This window comes from Coenobita brevimanus, chromosome 94, assembly GCF_032717465.1.
Source record: "Coenobita brevimanus isolate Jiangsu-jjx chromosome 94, ASM3271746v2, whole genome shotgun sequence".
Lineage (NCBI taxonomy): Eukaryota > Metazoa > Arthropoda > Malacostraca > Decapoda > Coenobitidae > Coenobita > Coenobita brevimanus.
In genome coordinates this window covers 10,672,501-10,700,294 of record NC_137047.1, presented here as the reverse complement: position 1 = coordinate 10,700,294, position 27,794 = coordinate 10,672,501, and the positions used below count along the sequence as shown (strand labels likewise).

Below are 27,794 nucleotides of genomic sequence, written 5' to 3'. Positions count from 1 at the left end.
TTATATTAGTAATTGTCTATCTATCTATCTATTGCCAGACGCCTCAATCCCGTTTGGGGTGGCCACAAACAAATCGCCTCCAAGTCGCCCTGTCCCCCGCCATTTCACTGCCCTGCTCCCAACTCACACCCCCCTCTCTCATTAGTAATTGTGCTTCCTGTTTTAAAGTGTGTGATGCAGCCCTGATCCCTGAAGTATTACCATTAGTGAAATGAAATCAAGGGCTTATTACCTGGCTACATTTAGGACTTTAACCCCTCCATACAACGTGGAATTGGTCGGGCCCCATAGGCTGACCCTGCAACAATTTTTTGAAGTTTTGAAAATCAACATTTTTTTCTAGCTGTAATGAAGACAAAGTTCTGATGCACCTGGCAGTGCAAATTTCAGCTTCCTAGATCAATCCTGTGGCGTGAAATCAAACGCGGAATTTACGTAAATTTAGGCTGGTGATACTTTTTTTTTTTATGTAATGAAGAAGGAACCAAAGGCCACGAGCCCATAATAACTGTTCCCTTCAAGAGAAAAACAAAATACAGGAGAGAGCTAAATTCAAGATCCGATCATTTTGAGATGCCTGGACACACTGCGTTTGAAAGACTGGAGAGCATAGGAAGCAGGAAGTACAGACAGAGGGAGACAGTTCCAGAGTTGACATGTTGCATAAATGAAGGACTGGGAGTAACAGTGAACTCTTGCATTAGAGGGTTTGACAGAAAAGGGATGAGAGTTTTCTGCCAGATGTGTGCTACACGCCCGTCGTCCAGGTGCAGGAATGCATGCAGATGGTTCAGAGGAGCAGTGACCATTGAAGTAGTGATAGAAGAGAGATAAAGATGCAACAGTGCGGCAAAGAGACAAAGGTTGAAGGGAGTCGGTAAGAGGAGGAGAGTTAATGAGACGAAAAGCTTTTGACTCCACCCTATTGAGGAGAGCTGTATGTGGGGAACCTCCCCACACATGAGAGTTGTACTCCACACAGGGGCAGATAAAACCCATGTATAGAGTTAACAATTGTGCAGGGGTTAAGAAGAAGTGGAGTCAGCTTAGCACACCTAATCTCTTAACAGTTTTTACAAGAGATGTAATATGATCTTTCCAAGATAAGTCCCGAGTAAATGAAACCCCAAGCATTTTCAAGAATGATGCAGGATTAAGCTGAATATTATTAAACGTTAGTGGGTACACGTAGGCTGTAGGTATTGCAGTGATGCAACATCGCACTTTTTTTTCTTTTTACCAGAAAACATTGTCAGTGGTGCTGAAAAGGTGTGAAATAACTAGATACAGTAATCCCCTTACTATCCAGACACCCACTTTCTGGACACCCCACTTACTGGACATTTTGGTCCTGGGATTCAATATTTCCAAAATTGCCCCCAAAGTGCAAAAATTGTGAAAAAAAATCCAACTTTTCCCCCCCGTAATTTGAATTCAGCGCGCGTGTCGCGGACCAACTGTGTTTTGGTGCGTAGTTCTGCCACCATCCGCTAGAGTGCCCCTGCATCCTCCCCACTTGCCGCCTGTCTTTTGTTGTGAGTGCACGCTCGTCATCATGGCCGCCCATGCGCTCGCTTTTGTGGTTGTGCCCTACTTGCTGCAGGCTCTGCTGCTGCTCTCCTGCCTCTTATTAGTGTGTGTGATGATGGCCCCGCCAGCTGAGAAGAGGAAGAGAGTGGTTTTGACTCTGGAGAAGAAGAGGGAGATATTGGACTAGGTGGACGCAGGATGGTCAACCTCATGCATCCTCCGTGAATTCAACCTGGCCCGATCTACTTTGTTTGAGATCAAGAGATCCCACGACAAACTTATGCAGGACACAGCTGACTTCTCGTCGAAGAACAAATGCAGTGTGGAGAGGAAGATGATGTTTACTCCCCGGTATGCTGAAGTCGACCGCTCCACGTTGATTTGGTATCGACAACAACGTGCTACTGGTGTGCTGGTGCGTGGCACGGAGCTGAAGGCTGCTGAGAAGTTCGCAAGGCTTCACGATGCCCCAGACTTCAAGGCATCCGAGGGTTGGCTCTTCGTGTTCAAGTTACGACATGGCCTTACAAACCGTAAGTCTCATGGCGAAGCTTTGGACGCCAACGAGGATGGAGTAGAGGAGTTTCGGCACAAGGTGAAGGGCTTGATCAACAGGGAGGGTCTCACTCTTGGGCAAGTCTACAACGCTGACGAAACTGGTTTATTCTATCGCTGTTTGTCAACGAACACTCTAGCCGAGGAGACAGAGAGGCGTGTACCTGGCTGGAAGCTCTGCAAGCAACGGATATCTGCTTTGTGTTGTGCCAATGCTAACGGCATGCACTGGCCTAAGCCCGTTATTGTTGGCCGTGCAGAGCAGCCTCGGTGTCTTCATGGGGTGATGGATGTCCTTCCTGTCGTCTGGTACCATTCCTTGAAGGCATGATTCACTGCCCACATCTTCAAAGACTGGTTCCACTGCCATTTTGTCAAGGAGGTCATCCATTACCAGACGGAGAAACTGGGAATCCCATGTGACCAGGTAAAGGCCCTCCTTCTCCTCGACAGTGCACCTGCTCACCCATGCGACAAGGAGTTGGTGGCTGAGAATGGTCGCATTTGGTGCATGTTTCTGCCACCTAATACTACTGTTCTCATCCAACCAATGGACCAAGGAATGATCGTGGCAACGGAGAGGCTGTACCGACGGAAGTTCCTGGACTAGGTGATGGTTGTTCTCGAGGACGAGGATGAGCGCAGGAAGGGACGGGACATGCGAGGCCAGCGGACTTTGGAAATCCTTCGCCGCTACAACATCAAGTCTGCCATCTACAACTGGGCCAGTGCATGGAAGGAAATCCCTGTCAAGACTCTAGAAAATGGTTGGTCTCGTCTGCTTCTTGGAACGGATGTGGAGCACGATTTCCTAGGTTTTGATGTGGATGACTTCCATGCACGTCTACGTGCGCATGGGGACGATGTTGATGTGGACGAAGTGCGTGAGTGGTTGGATGACGACGAGGACGATCCTGGGTATCAGACCATGTCTGATATGAAGATCGCATCTTCAGTTGCAGGTGTCAGTACCCAGCTTGAAGATTCCGACGAGGATGGCGACAATGATGCAGACTCCTCTCACCGTGACACTACTCCAGCCATCCCCAAGCTGAGCGCACTCAGGGAACACCTAGAGTTCGTTCTGGACTACCTGGAGCACCCGGACTGTGACAGGGAGATGGGGCCCTTGGGACTTGTGGAGGAAGTGCGTGCACTCAGGCAGCGCATCATTAATCGTCAGAATCGTCGTTCCTTGAGTCAATCAACCATTGACAGCTTTTTCAGGGCTGTGACCCCCGCTGTGCCCAACCCTGGCTCCACTCCATTGCCTCCCCAAGACAGACCCTCATGCTCCGAGCCACAGCCCAGCACGTCAGGCACGGTGGAGTCACCACTCGACATGAGTTTGCGCCTCTTTTCAGAGTCGTCTGCAGTGGGTACTCCATCACCATGACCCAGCGATGCACCCCTAGGTCACCTGCAAGAGCTACTCTCAGACTCTGACGGTGATTAAATGCCTATAACTTCTCCATTAGACCACACGGGAATTTACAGTGTTGTGCAGTGAAAAAAAACAGTGCATAATGTTAAGGAATTAGAATTCTGAGTGAAAAGACAAAGATTTAATTGACTTTCAATGTAACGTAAATTAACTAGAGTGTGTTATGTTTAGAAAATGGTTTTATGAGTGGAAAGACTTTAAGTGCAGATTGCAACACTTATTTCATTAAGGTACAATGGAGCACAAGTAAGACGAGTGCGCAGTGTTAAGAGAACGGAATTCTGAGTGCAAATGACTAAGTTCAGTGCAAGACTTCATGAGCAGTGTACTGCAAGTGCTTCAGGAACTCCTCCTTACTGTCAGAGTCTGAGAGGAGGCGGGTTATTCATCGAGATGGCCAGAGACTTGCTGTAAGTACCCGGAATGTTTCATATTGTACTGTATTTTCCATACTTACCTCTGACACCTCATTTCACTCTTTTATGTCCCTTATTGGTGTGAATAGGGTCTTGGGTGCTATGCATGTGCAGTAGAGAGGTGTTTTTCTGAGTTAGGCTAGGTTAGGGTCCATAACTACCAGTCCAGGAGCCAGGGACTTGTTGTAAGTACACAGAATGTTTAATATTGTATAAAGTCACCTCTAAAACCTCATTTTATGGTTCTTTTGCATTTATTTCAGTCTTTTATGTCCCTTATTGGTGTGATTTGGGTCTTAAATAGGTGCAATGCATGCCCACAGGTAGTTGTATAGGTGTTTCTCTGAGTTAGGGTCCATAAGTACAAGTCCAGGAGGCTGGGGCCCACTATCCAGACAGGACCACTTTCCGGATGTGCCTTTGGCTCCATTACATCGGATATTGGGGGGATTACAGTATTATTATTATTATTATTTATTATTACTGTTATTGTGGAGGTATTCATAGGTTAGGGAGAGTGCATCATTAATGATAGCAACGAAGTTGTGTTCAGGAGCATTTTGCTGAGCAGAAAACACTCGTGTCACATTTCATTTGGTTTGTTGAAGGATATTTTTTCAGTTTATGAAGCAAATGTGTTGTGTGTAGGTGATAAGACATCAGGAGCATGTTACAGTAGTCTCACATCACACTGAGTTGAGATCGAATTTGGGAAAATACCATAACACCGGAGGTGTGGGGCGTGAATCTCACTAGTACGGTGTACTTTTAGGGTAAATAAAATGGTGTAAATGTTCCTTGTAAATGATTTTTAAAAATCTGCTTGTGTTGTCTGTGATTGTAATATACAGTACATGCAGGCATTTGAAAACATGCAGGCATTTGATATGGAGATAAAGTGTATTCCTGCATTTTATGGCCTATATATTTTCTTAAATGAATGAAGGAACGGGTTTTATTGATTTTTTTTTTTTTAAGCTCATTTCCTGGAAAATAATACTCATCTCAATATACTGATACATATTTATTGTATTTCAATGTAGATGAATGTTATGTCTAAAATTATTGTACAAAAGGAATCAGACAATTCAGACTTCATAAACATAGTGTTAAGATAGTGTCTGGTTATGAAGTAACTTTTTGTAAGGAAGGGGTTGTTTGTTTTCTTGTCTTGTACCCCCACTTTTAAATAAAAATAAAGAAACCAAAGACGTATACAGTACTGAATAAATATTCTGAAAGGTGGACTTCATAAAGTGTTAAGATTGTGTCATGGAATGAAGTAACACTTTGAAAGGAAGGGGTTGTTTGTTTATTTTCTTGTCTTGTACCCTTCTTTACATAAAAATAAAGAAACCATAGACAGATTTGCAGTACTGAATAGAGATTTTGAAAGGTGAGTGTGTATTTGAGTGAAAAATACTCATATCAAGCAACCTTTTTGTAGTCTTGGTCAAGATATACTTTTTTTCTCAGAGCTGCCCTTCCAGAATTAGGGTGCGTTTTTCACACTGCAGCGTCTAATATGCCACGAAATACGGTAATTGAAGTTTTAAGTTAAGACAGTCACACAGTACACAGCTTCTCCAGATTTTTTACTTACATATTACCCTTTTATCCCTCTACTAAGTCACAGTAATAGACAGTCCATTGTAATGCAGATATTGTGCCTTGTATCAATGTATGTTTCCACCTTTTGGGAAACCTTTTGAAAGGGCTTCCTAACTAATTTCTAGCATTAGATTCATGTATAAAAGTTAGTAAGTAAAGCCTTACTGGATTTTGTCACAGCCATCCAAGATGAGCTCAGAAATACCTGCTATTGCGGGGTTGCCATCAGCTGCAAGAGAACACCGGTTCACTGCATGGGTCAGCCCTGCAGGGGTGGTTGCTTGACTGCAGTTGATGGATCTGCTTGACCAAACAAACTGGGGCTTATCAACAGCAGCAGCAGTAACTTACAAAATCTTCTAATTTATGTACAGCTTTACTGAGAGAAATGGCAGCAAAAGTTACAATACTAGTACTTAGTAGCACATTATATTCTGTACTGTGTTGCTTGAGACACATTGACCTAGTAAAAAGGTTAATGAACATTAATCAAATTTCTGATGAATTTAGATCAGTGTGTCTCATTCTTTGCTATCCTACAAAAATGCTGTAGTTTTATAAGGTGTTCTTTACATTACAACAAGTCTGAAAAATTGTTCACCTGTTTACAGTTTGCAAGCCAGTCACAGCAGGAGGGGGAGTGGAAGCACATGAGGCAAGTTAAATAATTTTCATAGTTATTAATGAACATAATACTACTTTAGATGTGTCAGTAGATTTTTTTACTTTCACGGTTTCAACAACTTAGCAGAATTTGGCATTTACCTAGGTCCAAACAAAAATGGTGCATGTATAACATCATTGTAGTGTAATTCTGATATCTAAATTTAGTTCATAATAATTGCAGATTATTAAATGTTGAAGGCATTAATAGTAATGAATAAAAGTACGGGGCATATCAGGAGGCATTTAGTTAATTCTCTTCCTGTAGAATTTTCCTTTTCTTGTTTGTAGATCATATATAACCCATATAAATAAGAGATTTTCACATTCATTTGTCTTAACGCTCAATCTGTATTTTAGTTCTTTTCCATTTTAGTGCTTCACATCATCATCATCATCATCATTTAACCCAGTGTTGCCCTATGAGAAGCATAGGAGTCCAGGGCTAGGCAAGTTGATCCTGACATTTACGATGAGAGTGACCAGCCTCACTCGTCCCTGAGTGGCATTACGTGAGCAGTAAACCCCAACCACTCCTTGGTTATAAACCTGCACTGGCTCAATCCGATTGGAGCACCTTAATTACCCGCTAAACCACCAGGCACCATAATTTGGTTATAAGGTAACCACCCAGCATATCACATTCCCCTACAGATGAGGGTTGAGAACCATAAATGTTCTTAGACACAGTTTAAATTCTATTCTAGCCTTTTCTGGTAACCCGTGCAGCGGTGTCTTAATCGGTAGAGAGGCGGCCTGCAGTCCTGATGGACCCAGGTTCGAATCGCGACTGGGGCAGGGAACAGTTTAAGGATTTGAATTTCATAAAAAACAGACTTTCGTGATCTACCAGATGGCCCGCTGACATGTTGTAAAAATACCCCCACTAATATCAATACACCAGTCCTGTATGAGACAGCCCTAGCATGTACTCAATATGGACGGTGGGTGTTAGCACCGAAGTGGTGACATGTGCAGGTGTAGGAGGACTGCTGGGCCTTGGGATAGGCTACTGCCCCTGAGATGTAGTTACTGAATCCTTTGCCCAAAGTTGGACACACACACACACACACACACACACACACACACACACACACACACACACACACACACACACAAAAAGGGTTCTTGTGGGGGAGACCAAAGATAAGCCCTGCCGCCCTGTTCAACACAGACTGAACTTTTGTTAGTCCATCCATCCATCATCCAATCCTATGTTGTCCCATGAGGAGTGTAAGAGCCTGGGGCGAGGCAAGATGGTTGTGACATTTAAGATGAGAGTGACCAGCCTCACTCATCCCCGAGTGGCATTAAATGAACATTAAACCCCAACCACTCCTTGAACATAAACCTGCACTAGCTCAGTTTGATTGGAGCACCTTGATTATCCGCTAAACCACCAGGTGCAATACTTTGGTTATAAGTTACCACCCAGTATAGTACCGTAAATGGTTTCCTGGTGTACAGGAAACCATTTAGCTTGTAGAGTAACCCATAGGCAGAAGGAAGAGGAAAGAATGAAGGAAAGAAAGACAGACGAGGAAGGAAGGGAGAGAGGAAAAGGCAGACACCCAAAGCAGCACTACATCGAGTGAGTGGGTGGTGAGTGTCCCCACCTACCACATACTGTATAATATTTGGAAGACCAATCCACAGCAAATTACAATAATCGACACGAGACAAGACCACTGCATGGACCAATGTTAAGAGGCAGTGTATATTCAGGAATTTTCCCACAGAGTACAGATTTCTGATAAGCAAGTTACACCCTCTGACAATTTGATTAATGTGTTCTTTGTGATTTAACTTTGAATTAACATAAACACCCAGATTTTGAACAAAGCTGACTGGATGAAATTGTGACACACCATTGTTCAAAGTCAGGATATTATCAGCATCATTACCCCATCTGTTTCCTCAAATGATGATGATATCAGTTTTACAATCATTCAGCTCAAGTTTCCTCCTTCCCATCCAGATCTTGATGTCAGGCATTATAGATTCAAGCTTAGTATTGGCATCATTACTAAGTGACGTCTCAACAGAGCTGAGTGTCATCAACATAAAAATGATAGAACACATTGTGAGCCTCAAGTAAAGACGATAAACTGCCTGTGTAGATTGTAAATAGAATTGGACCCAAAGCTGATCCTTGAGGGACTCCGAAAAGAAGGAGAGCAGAATCCAAGCTAGCGTATTCAGCAACTACTCTCCGAGGTCTGTCTGACAGATACGACTGGAGGAGTAAAAGAGCACTGTCATCCAACAATAGTTTATTATTTACTGTGTCAGAAGCTGCAGACAGATCCAACAGAACTAAGAGAGAGGACATCCCACTACAGGTGTTTACCACCAAGGCACTATGAATCCTTGTTAATGCAGTTTCAGTTGAATGGTACAGTAGTTTATGCTGATTGAACAATGGGAAAAACTCAGTTATGTTCCAGTGGTGGTAAGAGTTGATCAAGTATGGCCCACTCAGTAATCTTAGGTAAGAAAGACAGTGTCTATCTATTGCCAGACACCTTAATCCATAAGGGATGGCCACAAACAAATCGCCTTCATGTCGCCCTGTCCTCCACCATTTCACTACCCTGCTCCCAGCTCACACCCCCCTCTCTCATATACCTCTCCACTCCATCCCTCCATCTCATCCTTGGCCTCCCCCTCCGTCTCCACCCCTCCACCTCACTCACAATACACTCTCCTCGTCAGTCTCTCACTGATGGGACGATAATTTGTCATGCTCTCTACATCAAGGCCGGGTTTCTTGAGTAGGGGCTTAAGGAAGACATGTTTCTCATATCGAGCAAAATTACTTTCTAAGAGGCATCTATATATTATATTGCAGATAAAGTCTTCTGCATGCTTGTACGCATCAGGCAGTTGTGACATTGTGATATGTTACACGGATCAAGTGGGCAAAATGTTGTGTTAAGTTCTCTGATATAACATTAAAATTTTTTTACATCCAGTGGATGAAATGTTGAAAGCTGGAGCTAGCTCTGTGGCTAGGATGAGAAGTGGTTGGAAGAAGTTCAGGGAGCTCTTGCCTCTCCTGACATTGAGAGGACTCTTCCTCCGTGCTAAGGGGTCTTTGTATGCAGCATGTGTTAGAGTGTAATGCTGTATGGTAGTGAGACCTGGGCAGTAAAGGAGGAGGATATTCGCGGGCTCAGACATACAGAAATGACAATGATTTCGGTGGATGTGTAGTGTGTCCCTGCGTGCAAGGTCTGGGGGGGCTAGGTTTACGATGGAAAAGTTGAGAGGTAGGATGGGACTGGAGTGTATTGTTGTGATGAGGAGAGGTAGATTGAGATGGTTTGAGCATGTGGAGAGGATGGGGGATGATAATAGGGTGAGGAAGATGAAAAGTGTTAATATTTGGGGTGGGGTTATGAGGGGTAGACCAAGAAAGACATGGGACGAGGTCATTAAGTGTGACCCAAGGGTTAAGGGACTGAACAGGGAGGCTGCAATAGATCGTGCAGCATGGAGAGCTGCCATTAGGTGACCAAGGCTGACGCATGCAAGCATTTTGGAACCTTTAACGCCTACACCGCGGGCTTGTTTACCAATTACTTGCGTGTGCCGCGGGGTTATTTGGGCTCCGACAGACTCTCAAAAAATATTTGCCAAAAATCAGTTATTAGTCCTAGAATAATAAAATTACATATGCTTATGGCACATACCTTCAGCTTTCTCCTGGAATGATTGTTGAGCCTTCGTCGGTTACTGTAGGACTTGTGGAGACCTCTGAAGTAGGGTAACGAAGTCTCCACTTTACACTTCCCAACAACCCGTAATATGATTACCACAGCCAGATACAAACACTATAAACACTATTCTACAATTTTCAAGTAGTTTGGGATCCATACTCAAAAAAAAAAACACTGTGAAAGCAATGGAAATTACGAGCGCGTCTGATCGTCGCACTGGCACTAGTTCGCTCATGGTAGTCTGTCATTTATTATTCATAAAACCCCTCACACTTTATATTTCTATTACTATATAACACTTATATATATCTACAGTCTTTATCCATAAGTTTCCTTCAGTAGTATTAGTTTATTGTCACTGTAGGGATTCAATTTCTTTCAGTAAAATACGTAGCATTCACTTTCTCGTCCTGTATACTGGCATTGAGAGTGAATGTCACTTTCATCTTCACTCTCATAACTCATAGCATTCAGACATGCTAGAGTGAAACTTTCACTTTCATTACTCCTAGGGTATATACTCGTATTCTTATAATACTACTCATTTACATTTCTATTTACGTTCTCTATTTTATTTACGTTATTTACATTTCTATTTTATTTACAGTGTTATGCACTGTCACTTGAAATAACTTATAAAACTATTTTCCATTGTTCACGTATATTTACATTCATTACTTTCACTTGCTGTTTACACATTATTTACACATTATTTACAATTCCACTTGCACTGTTTTACTCAATAGAAAGATCGTAGTCACTCTTTTATCAATTGTCAGCCCTTTACCTCTTTCCACACGAGGTTTAGTAGGGGGTAAAGGTCACAGAGCCATTTGCATGGGGGTGAAAAAAGGCCTTGAAGTCAGCAAGATGAAACATACGTCCTCTCACTTCGGAAGATGAGACTACACTGATAACGCAGTTGCCAGGCCAGCTAGCCTAGAGGCCTGCTTTAGGGGTTATTCAGAGTTACCAATATTACTTCTTGAAACAGCTAAGTCTAGCACTGATATGATTGGCAGGAAATCTAGACAATACATTATAAATTTGGTAGTTCCAGGTGAATGTAAATATCATTTAGGGTTCTCCCTTCCCTCCTTACAGGTATATTTATTACGAAAATAGATTAGAGGCCTACTTAGGAGATATATAATCAGAGCTACCAATGTTAAATCTTGAAACAGCTTTGTGTAGCACTGATATGATTGGCAGGAAATCTAGACAATACATTATAAATTAGGTAGTTCCAGGTGAATGTAAATATCACTTAGGCTTCTCCCTTCTCTCCTTACATGTATATTTATTACGAAAATAGATTATACGGCATATTTCAAGGGGAAAAAAACAGCGAAAATTAGCGAACGAGTGCACGTGAGGTGTTGTCAGGTGATAATTAGCCAATTCCAGGTGTATGGCACTCTCACTTACCTGATTTCTTTCTTGTATATATTATTTGGTATAAGAATACGACATAGGGCTTATTTCAATGGATGAAATCAGTGAAAAATTCCAGGGAAGATTTACTTAGCATAGCATGGCCGGGCAGGCGAGAGGATAGGGTAATGGAGGGGGGGTAGGGAGGGGAGTCAAGAACGGGGAGAAATGGCTAAATTGTCAACAATGGATGGGAGTACAGATGAGATTAGGAGTGCTGACTAGTGTTGGACATTGTCAGTACTGATAGATGATACAAGCCCCCACTTGAAAGCCCGGGTGAATTCAAAATAACACAGAATCACAAAAGCGACGCCCGCGGTATGATCCCTTGCTCCCAAGCGTCACGAAAGTGACGCCCCGCGGTTAAGGGGTTAAAAACGAAACAAAACGAAATGACCCCCTAAGCACTGTGGTTGGAGGTCAACTGAGTACACTTCACCAGAAGAATGGTTGTCTAAATTGTTTCATGTGCAAGATATCTTAGTTATAAAAGATGAAGTAAAATCGGAAACCAATTGAGCATCAGATACAGAAGCCCGTTTAACAGTTTCACTCCTCTGATCAATCAGACTGTTCACAATTGCAGCCAGTTTTTTTTTTTCTTTTTATCACCAAGACATGAATCAACTTTGCTTTGATAATACCTTGCCTTTTGGGCATTTACAGCGTGAACAACTGCTCTTCTCACAGAAACATAACGCAAATGAGTTAATTTGGTCTGTTCCAAGCGCCACTCACATTCTGCCTTTCTGTGTTGTCTACAAAAAGAATTGATAGATGGACCATACCACAGAGAATTATCATGAACAGTGATTGTTTTTAGTACCTCAGGACAATAATGGTCAAAAATTGACCTAAGCTTATTGTTATATATATCAACCAGATCATTTGAAGAAAGATTTAAAGAATCAGTGCAGTTTAAACACTGATCAGTTTCAAGATACATCGAATGGCAGTCACGTTGATGTAATTTCTGAACATGATGACCCCTTTATAGAAAGGGGTTTCGGGATTTCAAAACTAAAGTGATCAGAGCATGGTCAGAGATAGGGGGTTAACTGAGCCAACCTCCATGTCAGATATGCACCTTCAACCAACAAGGAACAAGATCAAGTCAAGGATATGTCCTGAGAAGTGAGTTACATCACTCACATGATTGAAAAAATTATTCTGGTTGGTCAACTCAAGGACTTCTGAAGTAAATGGTTTTGAGTGCAGACTGTCAACCCAATAATTGAAATCACCACAAGCAAGAAGTCTTCCAGATATAAGAGAAAATACTTTGAGAGCTGTCCAAACTCTGTCATAAAACCTCGATCTGTCCCTGGATGACCAGGTTGATGAACAGTTGCAGTTCTGATGGTTTTTTGATAGACATTTATTAATACTTCCATAAATTCAATTTAAGATGGATTCAGGTCAGATTCTACGAAAGAAGCATTTGCAAGTGCTTCCGAGTAGATGAGTGCTACACCTCCTCCCAGACAGTCAGTGGCAGGCCTGGGAATACTTATAATAGAATGTCTCACTTAAAGCACTACGAATAATATTAATATCGGACTCATACAACCAGGTTTCAGTCAAGCACGAGATGTCAAGCTCGTGTTGATTTAGAGTTTCATTAATATAGTCTGTCTTATTACGGATAAAACAAATATTTAAAAGACCCATCCTTAACTGGCTTAAAAGGGATGTAGTCATTTTTCTGATTGGTCAGAGATGGTGTTTTCAGTCAATATATTCTTATGAAAAATCATAATTGGACAGTCTTTACCAGATGCAAAATGGGCAGCCGACTGTGAATTAGTATAAGCTTCTTGATGTCTTAAGGAAGAGCATTGATGCATTTGGGAGAATTTCTGGTACTACAGTCCCTAGATTTATGGGCCCCAGCACAAAAAACACATTTAGGTTCATTGTTATTTCTAGACCCTCTCTCAGGTGTATGACCAAAATCCTGACAGTGATAACTCTGTCTAACCCGGAATCTATCAAAAGCATTGAATCTTGTAAGATCCACATGGTTGCCCTGTTCACTGATGGAGGATCTCACCTCCAGCGACATCTTCAAGACAGTAGTTTTAATGTCATTCTTAGTTCTCATGAAGAGAAGGTTGAGGGTACAACTTCCGTCCACAAGCATCTTAATTTTATTGTTTTTGCTCAGAATGTTTAGGGTGGTGTCAGAGTCGCCCAAGGAAGAGGAAAAGCCCGTCATGGTCATTTTTGGCAGCATTTTCTTTGCCTTCGATACGCAGAAAATGCCATCGGAGGCAAAATGATAGTTCAGTATCTCAACCATTTCACCTTTGGCCTCGGCTGATGGAAATTTCATTACTAGCCCACCAGCCATGGTCTTAAGGCAGCTATTAGCCAGTACCGAGTCAAGTACACCTCTGATGTCCTATGGTCCCTTTTGACTTGTCGGAGCATCCACCTTCTTGGACTACCTGGCTTCCTCCTACTTTCAGAATCACTCACATAAATAATCTTTTAACCAAATTTGTGTCCATTTTCTTCATATATCTAAGCACTATCTTCTGCCCTCTGATTAATACATTTTCTTAATCCATATCTTCTCACAAGTCTTACATAGTACATATTGCATTTTTTCCTGTCTAGTTTATGCAGTCCTTGTATACCCCTTCACAGACACATTTCCCTCTCTTACCTTGTGTGGGTACTAACATGCCATCATGAACTCCTCCTGCAGCTAATGTACTTAGTCCTTTGCTTTGTATCACAGCCTTGGTGACATGAGCCACATTTCTTCCATTACGCAGCTCTGCCCTCTTCTTCCTTAGCACAGTTTTGTCTTTGATCTCTTAATTCACTGAGATATTTTAAACTCTTCAACCAAATCAATGCTGTCTCCATTCATTAACACATCTTCATTTTGCACAGTGCTTTCACATCAACTGTCCTTTCTTGATAACTAACTAACTTTGTTCATTTTCATTATTTGTACATGTCTAACACAAGATATACCAGTCTGGATAGCTTGACTGGGCAGTTATGAAACCCATTTCCAAGGCTTATTTGTATTTTTTTAGGATAGATCGTATTAAGGATTTAATGGCTTTGGCCAAAAAGAGTATTTGCTTCAACATGCTTTGCCAGAGTCATCCTTTCCATGCAAAAACTTTGACCACAATCAGCCGTTGTTTTCAATCATTGGCTAAAATTAACATTTGTCAATTAATACTATCAGTTTTTGTGCCAGCTAATGCTCTCCAGTCATGCTTCACATGTAATCCTTAGATAGATTCCTGCATTCTTGAGCACTTTCTAAAATAAGTCTGTCATGTACAGTGTGTTGATAGGTACAGATATAATGTTATATATGGTGAGCTACAAGAGCTGTTGTCATCATTACTGTTTATTAAATACAGGTATATAAAATGCCATCTGTTATGTGTTTCCTTCTTTCCACAGATGGCTGTTGTATTTAATGAAAGTGGCATTCTTCAGTGTGCACTGCCCTGTGTTGCCCAATCCTTCATCAATCATGGGGCAGTCCTTTATAAACTTTTTGTCCTGGGGCCTGCGTGGTTTGTTATTGTGCGTCCCTCTCTCAAAAACTTCTATGCTGGAGGTACCACTGTGCTGTTTATACCATTTTATCTGTTGATTAGAAATTTTATAGATGTGTATTTATCATATATTTATAGATGATTTAATGTAATAGTTGAGTATTGCAGAGTATAGTTGTGTTATTTTCAGTTCTTGCAGATATTTTGTTTTTTCAAGTATTGCAAATATTTATCAGTGTGGTGCAAGTGAAGGTTGTGTATGAGTGTAATGGTTGTTTATTAAAGTAATGCATAAACTTTAATGTATCCTAGAATATACGGTATTAGAAGTACCTGGTACAGTAAATATTTCAGTACTGCACTCCAAGTGTTTTTTATTTCGGTATTGTATTGAAATTATTTATTTTTGTTTATAATTGCTGTTAATTGCATAATGTGTAAATGTGATATACAGTTGTTTATTGCATGGCATGTCATTTATAAATTTGTCTTACTAGTAAAGTTAAACTAATTAATATTTTTGTTAAACCAGTTTTAGATTCCTTGCAGTTTTAGTTTTTTGCATGATTTATTTGCCTTTGTGCACATTTTTTATGTAAACATGAATTATGTATTTCTCCTAAATTGAAGTTGTTTTCTTTTCAGTTGATGGTTGCTTTGGTATTAACAAGCTTACAGGTATATAACCTATAATGTATTTGGTAATGTGTGTATTCATGGGATGAGCTTGTACAGTATGGTGATACCTTGCACACCCCTTGCTGTATGAAGTATAGTATTGCACCTCTTTCTGGCAACAACTTTACAAGTACTAGCTATGTATAGTAACCTCTCAACTAATGCGAGTTTAAACAGCACATCTTCGTTTTAACACTAGCAAATATTTAATGAGATAAGTTTAACTAACAAGGGTTTCTCGATTGAACATGACTTTACACATACGTGATGTTTTCACATTAGCCGCGCGCGCCTTAGACAGTCCCGAGCTGATAGACCGTCTTGGGGACGGTTTAATTTATTCAGTTGAAAAAAAATATATATATATATACATATATATATGTGGTAGGTAGGGGCGCTCACCATCCACTCATCCAATGTAGTGCTGCTCTCGGGTGTCTGCCCTTTCCTTTCCTCCATCCTTCTTTCCTTCCATCTTCGTCTGTCTTTCTTTCCTTCAGTCTTTCCTCGTCTCTCTGCGTACGGGTGACTTTACACTCCCTCATCTGTCTTTCATTCCTTCATTCTTTCCTCTTCCTTCTGCCTGTGGGTGACTCTACACTGAGTGACAAGCCAAATGGTTTCCCGTACACCAGGAAACCATTTACTACGCTGGGTGGTAACCATATAATCAAATTTTGGCGCCTGGTAGTTTAGTGGGTAATTATTGTGCTCCAATCGGATTGAGCCTGTGAAGGTTTATATCCAAGGGGTGGTTAGGGTTTATTGCTCATGTAATGCCACTCAGGGATGAGTGAGGTTGGTCACTCTCATCTTAAATGTCAGGACCAACTGCCTAGCCCCGGGCTCCTACGCTCCTCATGGGGCAACGTAGGATCAGATGATGGATGGATGGATGGATGGCTGGATATATATATATATATTGTGTTTGTTTCATTATGGTAAATTAAGTCTTTACATATCAGGACAGCAGAGCGAGGAGGGGGAACGGCGGTAGGTGGGGGAGGGCTGGAGGTGGGGGAGCGGGATGAGGAGGGACAGCAGCAGACGATGAGTGATGTGTAGATGAAGTAATGCTGTGTGTTGTTATTGTTTGTGACCTACTTACCACAATGAAAATGTTGCTTTTACTGTATTGTTACTATGACCTAATACTGTAATGTTGAGGAACTTTCACAATGCCGTGAAAAGAGCAAAATTGAAAGAAAATCCAGGTAAAAAACAAAAACAGTACGGTATGTATTTGGGGAGAAGTAAACAACGCTTCTGCCCAACTAGGGCTCAAATGTTGTTTACTTCTCCCCAAATATACCGTTTTTGTTCTTTACGTGGATTTTCTTTCAAATTAATATTGTTGCGTTTAGGTTTAGAGTAACAAATTTCCAAATGGGTAGACTTTCCCAGAGTCCAGGAACGTAACCCTCAGTATTATCATTTTCGTATGGGAAAATTATGTTTAAATAACGTGTTTTTAGATAACGCGACCTCTCCAGGAACATAACCCTCGCGTTACTTGAGAAGTTACTGAACTTAGCTTAAAAATATAATATATATATATATATATATATATATATATATATATATATATATATATATATTTATTTATATATATTTATATAAATATGTATATATATGTATATATACATATATATATATATATATATATATATATATATATATATATATATATGGAGCCTCTGTGGTACAGTGGTAAAGTGTGCGTTTCGTACACGGGTGAGCCAGGGTTCGCGCCCCACCAGGGTAATAAACTTTGGGAGTGTTCACCCAGCCACGTGCTGCATTGGCGGACACAAGGGGTGCTGTGGTTGAACCAGTGTCGCTTACTATAAAGTATCCATGCACCCAGTCGGCTTCCGCAGGCCAATTACACTTGGTTCACAGACTACACACACATCCAAAGCCACTCCAGCACTACAATTACACTTACAAGCACTTCTCACCCTGCATACAATCTCTACCAGACAGCCTAAGCCACTTGGTAGAGATACATTGGCTGTATCATCCTGACTTCGGTCGGGATAGGCCGGTCCTGCAGTGGATACTCAAATGGCTGATGATGATGATGATATATATATATATATATATATATATATATATATATATATATATATATATATATATATATACTTGTATATATATATATCTATCTGTTGCCAGACGCTTCAGTCCCATTCGGGGTGGCCACAAACAAATTGCCTCCAAGTCGCCTTGTCCCCCGCCATTTCACTGCCCTGCTCCCAGCTCACACCCCCCTCTCTCATATACCTCTCCATCCCATCCCTCCATCTCATCCTCGGCCTCCCCCTCCCTCTTCCCCCCTCGGCCTCCCCCTCCCTCTTCCCCCCTCGGCCTCCCCCTCCCTCTTCCCCCCTCCACCTCATTCACATACACTCTCTTCGTCAGCCTTTCACCCTCCATCCTCTCCACATGGCCAAACTACCTCAGTGTGTTCCTCTTAACGCTTCCTATCACATCCACATCCACACCACGACGCTCCTTTATATCCTCATTTGTCAGCCTGTCTCTCCATGTGACTCCACAGGCTCCTCTTAAATAACTCATTTCCACTGCTCTCACTCTTGACTTGTGTCCTTCCAACAATGTCCAGGCGTCACGTCCATACGTTAGAGTTGGTATCACAATACTGTCATGTAGTAACTTTTTCACGTCCATGCTCACTTCCTTGTTTCTTATCACTGCTTTCAAAGAACCAGCAACCTTTCTTCCCTGCTGTACCCTTTCAAGCACTTCACCCTCCAAACCTCCATCCTTACTCATCACACTACCCAAGTACTTAAACGTACTCACATTTTCCAATTCCTCACCATCCAACCTCGCTGTACATTCACTGACTTCACCTCTTTCAAAGACCATCACTTTACTCTTCCCTACATTCACCTTTAGATTCCGTTTCTTACACACTCTCCCAAACTCATCCACCAAGCCTTGCAGCTCCCTTTCGTCTTCACTCAACAACACAGTATCATCTGCAAACAACAGTACAGGGAGTTTCCAAACACTATCCTCTCTCACCAGGGCCACTCCAACATATATATATACATACCGGTGTACATATATATATATATATATATATATATATATATATATATATATATAAGCATACATTGAATGGATGAGAAATAGGGGCGTGGAAGAAGTTGAGAGGCGGAAGAGAGAGTTATATGTAGAAAGAAAGAGAAAGGTGAAAAGATTAGTAAGAGAGAGTAAGAAGAGAGTGGATGAGGAATTTGGAAGGAATTTGAGTGTAAAGTGGAGGGACTGTAAGAAAATGTTCTGGAAAGAGATGAAAAGAGTAAGACAGGTTGGAAGTGAAGTTAGCAGGGGAGTGAAAGATAAAAATGGTAGATTACTAATGGAGAAGGGAGAAAAAGTGAGCAGATGGAGAGAACACTTTAAGGAATTGTTGAAAATAGAGGATGGAAGTAATGCTAGTATAAGTGGCTGGGGAATGGCTGGGAGAAGGAGGGAGGTGAGAAGACAGGAAGAAATCAGTAGGATAGAAGTTGTGGAAGCAATGAAGAAAATTAAATTGGGGAAAGCCCCAGGAATTGATGGAGTGTGTGGTGAAATGCTGAAGCATGGGGGAGAGATAGTAGTAGAATGGATGTGGAAGATGTGCAGATTGGCCTGGGAGGAAGGTAGAGTCCCGGAGGATTGGAAGTCAGGTATAATTATTCCCTTGTACAAAGGAAAAGGGGAAAAAGAAGTGTGTGGTAATCATAGGGGCATTTGTCTTCTTAGTATAATAGGAAATGTGTATGGTAGGATACTTATTGACAGAGTTAGTGAAAGAACAAAGAAATTAGTTGGAGAAGAACAGGGAGGCTTTAGGAAGGGAAAAGGTTGTGTAGATCAGATATTCATTCTTAGATCTTTAGTGGAGAAGTTTCTAGAGAAGGGAAAGAAGTTGTATGTGGCTTTCATGGATTTGGAGAAAGCATATGACACGGTGGATAGACAAGGATTGTGGAAAGTGTTAAGAATATATGGAGTAGATGGGAAGTTGTTGAATGCTGTGAAGAGTATGTACGATGGTGCGAAGGCTGCAGTACGTGTGGATGGTGGACTAAGTGAATTTTTCTCTTTGGAGGTTGGGTTGAAACAGGGATGTGTTATGTCTCGATGGTTGTTCAATCTGTACATGGATGGGGTAATAAAAGAGGTACAAGGTAGGGTAGTGGATGTTGGAGTGGCCCTGGTGAGAGAGGATAGTGTTTGGAAACTCCCTGTACTGTTGTTTGCAGATGATACTGTGTTGTTGAGTGAAGACGAAGGGGAGCTGCAAGGCTTGGTGGATGAGTTTGGGAGAGTGTGTAAGAAACGGAATCTAAAGGTGAATGTAGGGAAGAGTAAAGTGATGGTCTTTCAGAGAGGTGAAGTCAGTGAATGTACAGCGAGGTTGGATGATGAGGAATTGGAAAATGTGAGTACGTTTAAGTACTTGGGTAGTGTGATGAGTAAGGATGGAGGTTTGGAGGGTGAAGTGCTTGAAAGGGTACAGCAGGGAAGAAAGGTTGCTGGTTCTTTGAAAGCAGTGATAAGAAACAGGGAAGTGAACATGGAAATGAAAAAGTTACTACATGACAGTATTGTGATACCAACTCTAACATATGGAAGTGAAGCTTGGACGTTGTTGGAAGGACACAAGTCAAGAGTGAGAGCAGTGGAAATGAGTTATTTAAGAGGAGTCTGTGGAGTCACATGGAAAGACAGGCTGATGAATGAGGATATAAAGGAGCGTTGTGGTGTGGATGTGGATGTGATAGGAAGCGTTAAGAGGAACACACTGAGGTGGTTTGGCCATGTGGAGAGGATGGAGGGTGAAAGGCTGACGGAGAGAGTGTATGTGAGTGAGGTGGAGGGGGGAAGAGGGAGGGGGAGGCCAAGGATGAGATGGAGGGATGGGGTGGAGAGGTATATGAGAGAGGGGGGTGTGAGTTGGGAGCAGGGCAGTGAAGTGGCGGGGGACAGGGCGACTTGGAGGCGATTTGTTTGTGGCCACCCCAAACGGGATTGAGGCGTCTGGCAATAGATATATATATATATATATATACTGTATGTATGTGTGTATATGTGTATGTATGTATGTACCCTTGATAAAAAAAGTATTGGCACCCTTTCAGTGTGAGACATTGATACACAAACTATGATTTACGAGAGATGACACAGTTATGTTGATACTGCAGTTGTGACAGAGTTGCCATTTAGTAATATCTAACCCCACACTTTCATACGGTTTTGCATTATAATGGGAATTGTGAATTTTTGTGAATTAAACAGGCATGCCAACACTACCAACTTAACCAGAGACAATGCATTTCACATTGTGTCCAACCCCAGAGTGCCAATACTTTTTTGGTTGAGGGTATGTATATACTGTATGTATGATATACAGTATATATATATATATATATATATATACAGTATATATATATGGGAGTGCCAGAGGATGTGTAGATCAAATATTTGCAGTGAGACAGATAGTGAAGAAGGCTTGTGAGAAGGACCAAAAGGTGTTTATGGCATTCATGGATCTGGAAAAAGCATACAAGGTGATAAAGAAGAACTGTGGGAGGTTTTGCGCATGTACGGTGTAGATGGTAAGGTGTTAGGTGCTGTCAGGAGTTTTTATGACGGTAGTGAAGCATGTTAGGGTAAGTGGGCATCTAAGTGAATGGTTCATGATTGGTGTGGGCATGCAACAAGGTTGTGTTATGTCCCCATGATTATTCAATATATATATGGATGGGATGATGAGAGAAGTAAAAACACGAGTAATGGAGAATGGGATGGCATTGGTAATGAAGGGTGATGGATGGCATATCTCAAATTTGTTGTAGGGTGATAATGTAATACTGCTTGCAAATACCAGATAAGAACCTGATAGACTAGTGCAAAGTTTTGCTGATGTCTATGAGCGTTGTGCCTTGAGCATAATTGTAGAAAAGAGTAAAGTGATGGTTTTTAAGAGAGAAGGTGACTCCCAGTGTGATGTTACAGTGAATGGAGAGAGACTAGAATTGGTGAGAGAGTGACGCAAGGAAGGAAAGTAGCTGGTGCAATGAAGACCTTGATAAGAAACAGAGGCTTGAGTATTGCAGCTGCACAAGGCTGACATGAAGGAGTGTTAGTGCCAGCTTTAACATATGGATTTGAGACTATGGAGTGGCATGAAAATGAAAAGTCAAGAGTGAGAGCAGTGGAGATGGAACTGCTGAGGAAAATGAGCACTTCAAAATGATAGTCACTGAGTCCCGCCCATTTTGGTTTGAGCACGTACTTCCCCAATGAAAACAGATGTTCCACAGCAGCAGTGGATGGTATTAGCGTGTTATAAGTTACAAATAAGTATCTGAAAACCTTGCAAGGAAAGCAGTCCTTGTTGATTTTGTTTCTGGGGTTTCTCCAAATATTCCTTTACTAGCTTTATCCCAGTCTCCCTTTTCTTCCTACCTTTTACATAGAGGGGTTCGAAAAACTCTTCCTTGACATCCTGCTCGTCATCATCATTAGTGGTGCAGCTCTCCGCATCCTCTAGCTTGCTCTCCAGTGGTGACACCATCTTCTTCTCCACCCTCCTCCTCATTTTCTCTGTGTTGTAGGAGGCAGACTCGGGTAACCACGCCAACCACGATGGCTCGAATTGGGGATGAAAGGCAGCAGCAAGCAGGCAGTCAGTGTCCTCGAAACGATGATCAAACCTGCCTTCCACAACTCCAATCACTACATTCACTGGAGGTTAGCACACCGTCAGATCGGCGCTTTCCTTCACCTCTTTTAATTTCTTGAGGCACATGGCCAGGGTTGGCAGCAGCACTGCCGTGTAGGCTTTCTCCTCACCGTTTTTTTTTTATCACACAATGCGTGAATATAGATAAATTAAACTGTACCGGTACCGAGTACCGACAAAATATGCTTTAAAATGTACCGTTGGTACCAGTTTCGGTACATGACGAAAAAAGTAATGTCACTACTGCTACTGGTACTTGAATTGTAACTTGGTAATGTAACTCTGTACTTTTGTACCTCGGTACTGTCCACCTATGACCGGGACTTGGGGTGTCCGGGCCTTGGGCATCTGGGTCTTAAAGGGATTACTGTATATATATACAGTACCCTCGCGTCCAACACGCATTAGTCCAGCACGATTCGGGTCCAGCACGGAGAGCAATTAATTAGTATTATTTAATACGATTTAATTACTGCAACACGAGTGTGTTAGCATAACACGCACAGAGCTCCGAGAAGTGGGCCAAATCCGCAGAGTTCACTTTAGCACGATCACCCCAGGTCCAACACGGTCATACTGGACATTCCCATGATGATGATAGCCAATGAAAAACTTCTGATCAAGTAGCCTTCCCTGCCCGCTATCGTGACGTGATCGTGATGCCGCCCAATTAAAAACGCTTCTGGTGTCACGTGATGTTTTGTTTACATTTCTCCCGCCACAGCGCCACTCAGTCGCATAATTGCATTGGAAGGTGCTTTTTTCTTGCTGCATTTTCTGCCCTTGTTACTGCATTTTACCCTGCTCATGATGCCTAGGAAGCCTTCTGAGAACCCCAAGAAGCATCGGCACCTCCCTCAGGCCACCAAGCTAGAAAGCATCGAGAGGAAGAAGAAAGGGGAGAGGAAAGTTGACATTGCCAAGGCCTACGACATGAATGAAGCCAACGTGATCATAATAAAAAACTTATGACAAGATCCTGGCAGCCGAAGGCTATCACATGGCACTTCATACCAGGTTTGCCGAGGATACGATGGTAAACCGAAACGGTAATGTGGTAAAATTGCCAACAATACCACGGGCATTTGGAATTCATCTGGATGGATTCCTGCCGAGCATACGACGGGGAAAACAGTGTGACTAAAACCCAGGCAACTCGACAGAGAATGTATCATACTACAGCATTGAACATTTAGCCTGACACTGAATACATATTAATATTTTAGAATAAATATCAATCGTTTTGAAACCCTTCTCATCGGCGTGCGTACCAGTTTATAAACAAAGTTCTATCTATCTATCTATTGCCAGACGCCTCAATCCCGTTTGGGGTGGCCACAAACAAATCGCCTCCAAGTCGCCCTGTCCCCATGCCATTTCACTGCCCTGCTCCCAACTCACACCCCCTCTCTCATATACCTCTCCACCCCATCCCTCCATCTCATCCTCGGCCTCCCCCTCCCTCTTCCCCCCTCCACCTCACTCACATACACTCTCTTTGTCAGTCTTTCGCCCTCCATCCTCTCCACATGGCCAAACCACCTCAGTTGCTTCTCCTTATTCTCTACCGAGTCAGCGACAGCGGTCGCTTTCCACAGTCACGAGACGGGGCTCTGGCAACAGTGTGAGAAGCATGCACTTTCCCGAGGATTATAGTGCTAGGACAGGCAGAAGCAAGACCTTCCATGGCTGTGGACGAAGATAGTGATTCTGAGTGTGATTTCGAAGGATTTATGAGGGAGGTTGAGGAGGAGCAACAGCCATTACCCGCTAGTGACGCCAGCAGCCATCCTCCGGGGACCCAGTAGGACTAACTACAGCCATGGATACCACGTTCCATTCCCAGCAAGCCCACCAACACTATCCTAAAAGGTTAGTTATCATTCATAGCACAGTACCATTTATTATAATTACAATAGTACCAATATATGTATAGGTATATGGTAGGTATTTAGGGTGACTTTTCCGAGGGTTGCTGACATAATTCATTTTTCCCCATAAGCTCTATTGTTAGTCCAACACGTTTTTGGTCCAACACATGACCCATGCATGACAATATTACCATGCTGGACACGAGGGTACTATATATATACAGTTTATATACATTCAATCCTCGAAAATCGCGTGTTCATAAATCACGGATTTGTAAATCACGGCTAAGTGGCCGTCAGACTGCCACCAACCTTAAATCGCTGTTAATTCATGAAAATCGCGGACCTAGGCACACAAGTGGGCGTTTTCCTGAGGGGAACCGTAAACCGCGGCATTCAGTCTGAAAATCACAACCCAACAACCAATCACCACGCGTCCCTGGTGGCAAGTGTGCATACTGATGTTGCCATGTCGTTGTTGTTCTTGTCCTGCCAGTCTGCACACTACAGACCGTTGCCATGGAGTACGAGAGCTACCTGCCTTTTTTGTGCAACTTCCCCCCGCCTCCTACCTGCCATGGCCTCTCCCGACCCCCCGATGAAGCGCTCTAAGCAGTATGGCGTCAAGAAGCTGCCGCCATTGTCGTACAGTCAACGTTTGGAGCTCATTCGTCGTGTTGAGAAGGGAGAGAAGTTTTCAAAGCTGGCGAAAGAGTTTGGGAAGAACTAATGCTGAGAGGTTCTAAAACACCACCCCACTCCATTCACTTACGCAACTTCGTCATAGGATTAAGTTGAGATCCCTTAACATTGCTTATTTCTATTTAATACGTGCACTGAACATTCCTAGATTTGTATGTTTGTGTTTGATGGTGCTGAGATGGGCGTAGGTAGGGTGCTGTGGGGGCGGGTTGGCCGAAGTCCAGACCCATATTAATTTTTTACGTAAGAGTTATTATTCATAAATCACGGAATTTGTAAATCACAGCAGTGATCCAGACCCAAATTGCCGCGATTTACGAGGGTGGAGTGTGTATATATATATATATATATATATATATATATATATATGTCATCATCATCATCATCATCATCATCCGGACCTCCTTTCCCACCCAAGGACAGGGTGAGGAGTAGCCATGTCCAGACAGCACAAACTTGCCCAATCCAGATAGGCCACACTTCCATTCACTCATCATTCAAGCCCCCGGAATCCTGGGTCTACCGAATATGCCAAAAACATTCACCACATTCTGCAGCTTCACAGAAATGTATCCGATTGAGTCAATCCGGATGCTGACATGCTCACAAGGGGTGCCAAAATCCCTGATCGTGCACTTCTCCTCGCGACATCCATCCAGCCAGCTCGATCTCTTGTCAGTTCCCTAGCCTCACCGAGTTCCAAAGCTCTCTTCCTCAAACACTTCTCCACCATATCTCCACCTTCTTGGCCTACCTCGCCTCCACCCTCCTTCAAATTTACTCGGGTATACTTTTTTCGCCACTCTATTGTTGTCCATTCTTTCCACATAACCATTCCATCTCAGGACACTCTCTTCGATTCTGGTGTCCACCGAGTTCCTCACTCCACACCTTTCACGAATCATCTGTAGTAAAATGTCTAAAATATTTGACCTTTCTTATGTCTCTAAGGGCCAAAAAAGATCCAGGTATGAGGGGGTACCACCCATATGTAATTTTTCCCATAAGATTACGTATTCTCAGTGCGTGAATTCACACTGCGTGAAGTTGTGGACTGCCCAGTCTCTCGCACACTGTGCGAGCCCACTGTATATATATACATATATATGTGTGTGTGTGTGTGTGTGTGTGTGTGTGTGTATCATCGTCATCATCATCATCATCTTAATCATCATCGTCCAGACCTCCTTTCCTACTTTAGGGCAGGGTGAGGAGTAGCAATGTCCAGACTGCCCAAATTTGCCGAATCCAATGGGCCATGCTTCCATTCACTCGCCACTCAAGCCCCCGGAATCCTGGTTCTGTCTGATATGCCAAGAGCATTCACCATGTTCTGTAGCTTCACATAAACATATTCAGTAGAGTCAATGCGGATGCTCTCACATTAAAAAGGGGTGCCAATCCCTGATCATGCCCTTCTCATTTCATCCAGCCAGCTCGATCTCTTGTCAGTCCCCTAGCCACACCGACTTCCAAACCTCTCATCCTCACACACTCAACCACCATATCCCTCCACCTTTTCCTTGGCCTACCTTGCTCCCTCCCTCCTTTAGATTCGCTCAGATATACCTTTTTCACCACTATATTATCCATTCTCTCTACATGACCATACCATCTCGGTACGCTCGCTCTGATTCTGGTGTCCACAGAGTTCCACACTCCACATCTTTCACGAATCACATTATTTCGTATCCTATCCACTCTCTGTACTCCACATACATTCCTCAGCAGTCCCATCTCCACTGCTCTCACTCCTGACTTTGTATTTTCATGGCACACCATAATCTCACACCCATATGATAAAGCTGGCACTAACACTCCTTCATGTAAGCCTCGTGCAGCTGCAACACTCAAGCCTAATCAAGGTCTTCATTGCACTGCTCCTCTGACCTGTCTGCATGCATTCCTCCACCTCTACGACGGGCGTGTAGCACCCGTCTAGCAGCAAACTCTCATCCCTTTTCTGTCCAACTCTTTAATGCAAGAGTTAACCGTTACTCCCAGTCCTTCATTTATGCAACAGGTCAACTCTGGAACTGTCTTCCTCTGTCTGTATTTCCTGCTGCCTATGATCTCTAGTCTTTCAAACACAGTGTGTCCAGGCATCTCGAAATGAATGGATCTTGAATTTGGCTCTCTCTTGTATGTTGTTTTTCTCTTGGAGGAAACTCTTATTGCGAACTCATTGCCTTTGGTTCCTTCTTCCTCAAAAAAAAAAAAAAAAAAAAAAAAAAAAAAAAACAGCAACAGCTACAGCAAATTGACTTAGGACCTTCCCCCACAAGGTATTAAAAAACACAGAACTCATAGTATATCACAATGTTTGTTCATGAAATGACATTCATTAATATGAAATCATGTTTCCCTTGTTTTTCAGGACCAGTTGGATGTGTTTTGGCATGGAATCACTTAGATCTCTAAAGTAATCTAAGGACATTTCTTTGCACCAAACATTTGTCAGTTCAGTCTTGAGGTTGTCCAGATTGGGTGTCTTCTTCTCTGCCATGATTTTCTTCATCTTTGCCCAGCAGTTTTCTATCGGATTTAGATCCGGACTGTTGCCAGGCCAGTCGAGGACCTCAATCCGATTATCCTGAAGCCATTTTGTCACCTTTCTTGATTTGTGACATGGAGCTGAATCGTGCATGAAAAAGTCACACCCATGAATAGCAAAAAAGTTTAACAAATGATCTTTCAGAACTTGAATGTACCGGCCACCATTCATCATCAAGTTCTTAGGAAGAAAGTAGAGGCCTCCTCTTCCCATTTCATTTGAGAAACACCTCCATACCATTACTGATTGTGGTGCTTAACAGTCGGTACCCTGTAAGCAGGGTCATATCGACTATGGGAGGCAGGG

The 27,794-nt window shown here is 42.5% G+C and overlaps 2 protein-coding genes across 2 annotated transcripts in view; one reads left to right on the top strand and one right to left on the bottom strand.

The window, feature by feature from the left end:
• LOC145412782 (inositol-tetrakisphosphate 1-kinase-like) overlaps positions 1-27,794 on the top strand; it is a 72,466-nt gene that overhangs the window by 29,030 nt on the left and 15,642 nt on the right. Inside the window, exons 7-9 of the mRNA XM_080282561.1 lie at positions 6,168-6,211; positions 14,814-14,973; positions 15,557-15,589. Coding sequence (XP_080138687.1) covers positions 6,168-6,211; positions 14,814-14,973; positions 15,557-15,589 — 237 coding nt within the window. The remainder of the gene's footprint in view (positions 1-6,167; positions 6,212-14,813; positions 14,974-15,556; positions 15,590-27,794) is intronic.
• The window catches only part of LOC145412783 (alpha-crystallin B chain-like), a 101,856-nt gene continuing 89,030 nt past the window's right edge, over positions 14,969-27,794 (bottom strand). The window contains exon 7 of the transcript XR_013899644.1: positions 14,969-15,002. The gene's annotated coding sequence lies outside the window, so the exon portion shown is untranslated. The remainder of the gene's footprint in view (positions 15,003-27,794) is intronic.